General features: G+C 35.0%; 1 protein-coding gene across 2 annotated transcripts in view; it reads right to left on the bottom strand.

The window, feature by feature from the left end:
• Window positions 1–3,977: 3,977 nt before the first annotated feature.
• Window positions 3,978–5,531, bottom strand: part of sh3glb1a (SH3-domain GRB2-like endophilin B1a) — a 22,886-nt gene continuing 21,332 nt past the window's right edge. For both annotated transcript variants that reach the window (XM_046848052.1, XM_046848050.1), the window contains one exon: window positions 3,978–4,978. In XM_046848052.1, the coding sequence (XP_046704008.1) occupies window positions 4,871–4,978 (108 nt within the window). In that variant the 3' untranslated portion in view covers window positions 3,978–4,870. The remainder of the gene's footprint in view (window positions 4,979–5,531) is intronic.

Raw genomic sequence — 5,531 nt, 5'->3', positions numbered from 1 at the left:
TGCCTGACTGGATTGAGGCTGTATTTCTCTACTGATTTCCTGCCGCTGTTTTGGCATGTTGTTGTTGTTATTGTTGTTGTCGTCGTTCTTTGATTGTGTTGATTATAAATTACTATGGTTTGACTTTCTTTTTTCCTCAAAAAAACCCCCAAAAACCTAAACATTCTTGCTGTGTGTTAATAAAGGAATGCAGTACATGTCATTCCTGAAGAACAAAAGTATACACTCAAGTATTGCACACATGCATCTGAAGCATAGTTAAAACTGCAGATTACAGAGTAATCAGAAAACAGTACTAGACTAGAAAAAAAATTAACTGAAAGTAAACTTGCATTAATTGCTGATTACTCTGTAATTTTACATTCAATTCAAATGTGTTTCTTAGAAATGGTGTAGTATAAACACTTATTTATAGTTCATTAGAGTTCATATATATAAATATATAGCATGGGCCAAATCAAAATGCAAAATGCACAGGCCACTTTGGCCCACAAGCCCTAGTTAGGGCATTTCTGATCTAAAGTATCCAATATGCCCTAATCTTTTCTGAATTAACAGCTATTATACTAATAGCTGTTAATGTTTTAAGGTAAAATACAAAAAAAAGACACTTACCTATTGAAAGATTACATCAAGTACTGATGTATACACATTTCCTGCTCACTTCATTAGGAACGTGTATGCAGTTAACTAATCAGCATCTCGTGGCAGCGGCAAAATATAATATAAAATCATCCTGAAAACGATGATGAGCTCCGGATAATGTTCACATTAAACATCAGAATGAAGAACAAGTGTGAGTTCTGTGATCCTAACTGTAGCATGGATGATGGTACAAGAAGGGTCTTGTTTTAGAAACTGCTGATCCCCTGTGATTTTTACACACAACATTTTCAAAACAGTTTACATGGAATGCCTTTCTGGTAACAGTGACCATGACAAAGTTGAAGTCACAGAGCTCACACTTTTTCCCATTCTGACATGTGATGGTAACACTATTTCATTCTCTTGACATGTTTGACATGTATAATGCTACACTCTGATGTTACGCTGATGCTATTTGAATGGGGGACTTGATAACTGCATAAATGTGCAAGAGTTTGTGTTCCTAGTAATGTACAACGCCCTCTTCCTGATTTTATTTGTTCTGATGTTCTGGGTGATTTGAGGTTTTGACAGCTTTTTTCACATAAAAAATGAAATCATCATTTAAAAACTGTTTTGTTTTTTTTATTTACTCGGATTATCTTTGTGTAATGTTAAAATTTGCTTGATGATCTTTTAAGTGTGACAAATATACAAAATAAGCACAAAATAAAAAAAATAAACAGGAAGAGGGCACAATACTTTTTCACAGCATTGTAGATGGTTGGAATATATTAAAAATAACACATTAAGCCTGTATTAGCTATATTACCTTATTTAACATATATTTAAAAAAAAAAAAAAATACTGTTAACCCAAATAACTAAAATGTCAGCTGGAACTCATTCCGTTTATGAAACCAATTAACTGCGGTTTGTTTTTCTATCGTTTTTTTTTTTTTTTTTACGCATGCTCTATTTCATGCCTTTAAATTATTATGAGGCACACTGTGAAATTCACTTATACACACAAGTTAGCAGAGTTATTGGATGCCCAGGCATTGCAAAAGTGTGTTGCAAAAAGCATAAAAAAACAGCAGAGGAAACTGAAATTTCCTGTTGTGATGCAGTGTGTAGCAACTGGCCAGTTTTAGGGCTGTGAGAATGGGGGTGGGGAGGTGGGATTGAGGTTTGCTTCCCCAAAATACAACAAAATAGCAAAACGTTTGAGAATGGCAGTTTATACACAACCCTTACAAATCAAATCAAATAAGCAGTTCCAACTTTCTGTCATGGAGCAATCAGTAATTCCAAATTTTAACATAAATGACTCTACATTAAACCTCTTTCTCTCTCCCTCTATATACATATATATATTTATACTTTATATATATATATATATATATATATATATATATATATATATATATATATATATATATATATATATATTTACTAGATCGATAGAGAGAGACAGCGAGAGAGAGAGAGAGAGAGAGAGAGAGAGAGAGAGAGATACAGTGTCCGTATCTATGAATCTATCTATCTATCTATGAAACCATCTAAGCTGTAAAACGCATATTAGTGGTGAGGTCCTTTGTGGCAAGTATCCACAGAGACCAGTGTGCCATTCATCGTCGGGTCAGACCACAGAATATAACACTTACTACTGTTTTCCCACTTCTCAATTGGGATAGTTTTTTTCTAACTTGCCTTACCTTGCTTAAAAAAACAAATAGTGGCAAATTAGTTTCAGTGAATAATGAAGGCTTGAAGCATGGGAACCTTTGCTTGTATATTAGAAGCTTACTGAATACAGCGTGTGGAAGCTAAACCAGAGCGTAACCAGAATACCACTGTGGTGATGCTCTGGGTCATGGTGGTTTGAGCACGGTGAGAAAGAGAAACTGGAGATCTCAGAGGAAGGCCACAGCTGCCACCATGAGGGTTTGACTCTTAATAATCAGTTAAGTTTATTAAAAAAAAAGGGTCATGTGGTGATGACATAAGAGCTTTCAACAAACTAAACCAAGTTTGGGATTATAAAGTAGTTCAAAGTATTTATATCATGAGAGAATGGGGTCAAATATTTTTAGTCTAGGAACATAGCTTAAGTGTTTTATAAACCTCCTGACAGTTCTTGTGATTCTCACCCGATGTCACATGAAGTCATGGGAAAGGCAGAAATTCACATGTTTAGCAAATAGATAAACAGAAATCTAAAAAAGCAAACAAAAGGAAACGTTCTTTTAGTGAAACCGAAACTGATTCAGTGTTCTGAGTTTCCTTGCTCTAAAAAGGGACACCAGATCTAAACTGAATGTCAGCAAACTGTAAAAAGTTATGTTGCATCATGAAAACTGCATGTAGTTGTACTGTCTTTTATTATATAGCAAGATAATAAGCTGCGGTGATCACTAAGAACCAATGTGCTTAACAAAGAAGTTTTCATACTACTCAGATCTGCTGAGGTCAAAGGTCAAAATTGATGTAGACATTAAGATTACAATGAAGAAATAATCAAAGCACAAAAACAAAACCAACAACTGTCTAATATTCAAACCATAAGACAGTATTTTGCAATCCATACACTGACACAGAAGGCAGAAGAGCGGTGGAGCGGAAGCTGACCAACCCTGAACTCACATTCATATTTTCATAAAGGAACTGAACATGACTCCACTTTAGCATGCGAGAGTGAGTAACGGACACCAGGAACGGACGGCTTGCAGAACCACAGCACAGGAAGTGAACAGCATGCTCATCTCCACTTCCACTTAACCCTCTCTGCACTGACAACAGTGTAGTGAAGGCACTGACAAATCACACAAACTGTACACGAATGAGTCAAATCATGAAACTATACACTTCAGAACTGTAGAATAAACCTCAGTCCCGTATTAAACCCACACTTGTAAGAAAAAGTAGCTAGTTATTTAAGCTACTTGTAAAGTAAGTTACAGTGTAAGAATTTTACACTTAAAAAAGCTGGGAAAATACAGTTTTAATGCAACACTGATTGACCAGCAGGGGTCCATTTATATGCAGCTGAAACTCAAACACCACACAGTAAAAGGTAGTCATTTAATGTATTTTTTAATTTTTTTTTTTTCATTTTATATATAATATAAATGTGTCAGGAGACAAAAATAGATAAGGCAAATAAAACTGCTTCCCACAAAACTCTTAAAATTCATGCATGTACTTTATACGGTAAATAATGTAAAATGTATTTATTTGTAATGAAACAAAACTGCAGAAGAATTCAGGAGACTTGTGGACCTTGAGAGGATGATACGCAAACTGAAACTCGAGTTAGATGAAGCCAGATTAAGAACTATTCTGAGATGCATCAAGAGCACGGGAAAAAGAAACCACAAACTGACTCTGAGATGAGGGCCATAAAGCTGAGTATATTAATAAAAGATGTGTTTGATTTTGAACACTTACTTGGCTATCATTTTTAACTCATAACTTAAAATGAACAATTTCACACAAAGCATCATATTAAGACTTGCACAAATTTAAACGTTTGCAGTATTGTACACTGTACAGTCGTACAAAAAAAAAAAGCTTAATAAAAAGGCACAGCGGTATTTAAGGCACATGACACTGGAAGCAAGAGTATAAAATCAAGTGAACGAGATGCACCTTACGTCAAGCGCTCAACTCTACAGAACCTCACGATGTGCTTTCTCTGAACACGCTCATGTACACAATACTGTCTTTATCAAATGCCTGAACAACTCTTCTAATTATTTCACAAATAAAAACAATATTGAGTGTTTGAAAAAAGTCTTTGAAATACACTGGTTTACAATCTGTTCTCAAATCGATGGCATTTTTTTATGCAAATACACAAATAAAATGATAAATTAAATCTGAGGTACATGGCTACTATGGAGGTTATAAACTAAATCACTCACAATAAAATAAACCATTTTAATTTCTATCCCTGCCAATGAGTTACAGGAATTCTTGAAAAAAGAAAAGAGAGAAGAAATGGCTATCTGAAGTGAATTGTGAAATTCTGTATTAGTTTTACTTTAGTATGATAAAAGACTTCCAGTTATAAGTTACAATGCAGTAAAGACGGAATTTCCACCAGAAGCACTTATGTGTTAAATCAGCTTGTAAACAGAAATGACTTGGGCGAGACTCTCCTTCCCTGCTGAAGCTAAATATCCAGAAAGCAGCTCACAGATGCAGCACAGTCGAATATACACAAGGGATATGTTGTAATCCAATCTGAAGTGTATGTGTAGTTTGTTTTTCTTTGTTGGCACTCAGTTTAGGAGCTCTAGGTATGTAATTGGCACTTTGCCCCGCTGGTTCCCACGCTCTCCCATCAGCCAATCCGAATCCATGCCTGGGATGCTGCTCACAGTAATCACCTGAAGAAGAAAGTACACACAATTAACCCTTTATAGCAGGTCCAGCACTCAGTGTTTCATGTTCTCAGTAAATATTGTCCCATTAAAGGCCCAAAAGTTAGTTTTTTTTAAATGCTATGCCTGAACAGCATTGGAACACACTGCACCTGAACAGCATTGGAACACACTGTGCCTGAACAGCATTGGAACACACTACTCCTGAATAGAATTGGAACACACTGCTCTTTCTTCAGATAACTTGTTGCTCAGTGTAATTAAATACAGACTAAATGTTTGGTTTTTAGTTATAATCAATTGCTCTGGTTTTATTACTAAACTATTTTTTAATTAGTATTAGAGCTTAAACATCAGTAAACAGAAAAAAAGATTTCTTCATCATACCATCTCAGGGAATTTTTCCTTGTCACTGTTACCACTGGCTCGTTTATTAGGAATAAACTTATAAGGTTGGATAAACGTAAAACCACATGAACTTATTCATTCAAACTTCACAACCCTTTAATATCTGTAAAGCTACTGTGAGACAATGTCCATTGTTTAAAGTGTTTAAATA

This window comes from Silurus meridionalis, chromosome 4 (genome assembly GCF_014805685.1).
Source record: "Silurus meridionalis isolate SWU-2019-XX chromosome 4, ASM1480568v1, whole genome shotgun sequence".
Taxonomy (NCBI): domain Eukaryota; kingdom Metazoa; phylum Chordata; class Actinopteri; order Siluriformes; family Siluridae; genus Silurus; species Silurus meridionalis.
This window is presented reverse-complemented; position numbering and strand designations above follow the sequence as displayed.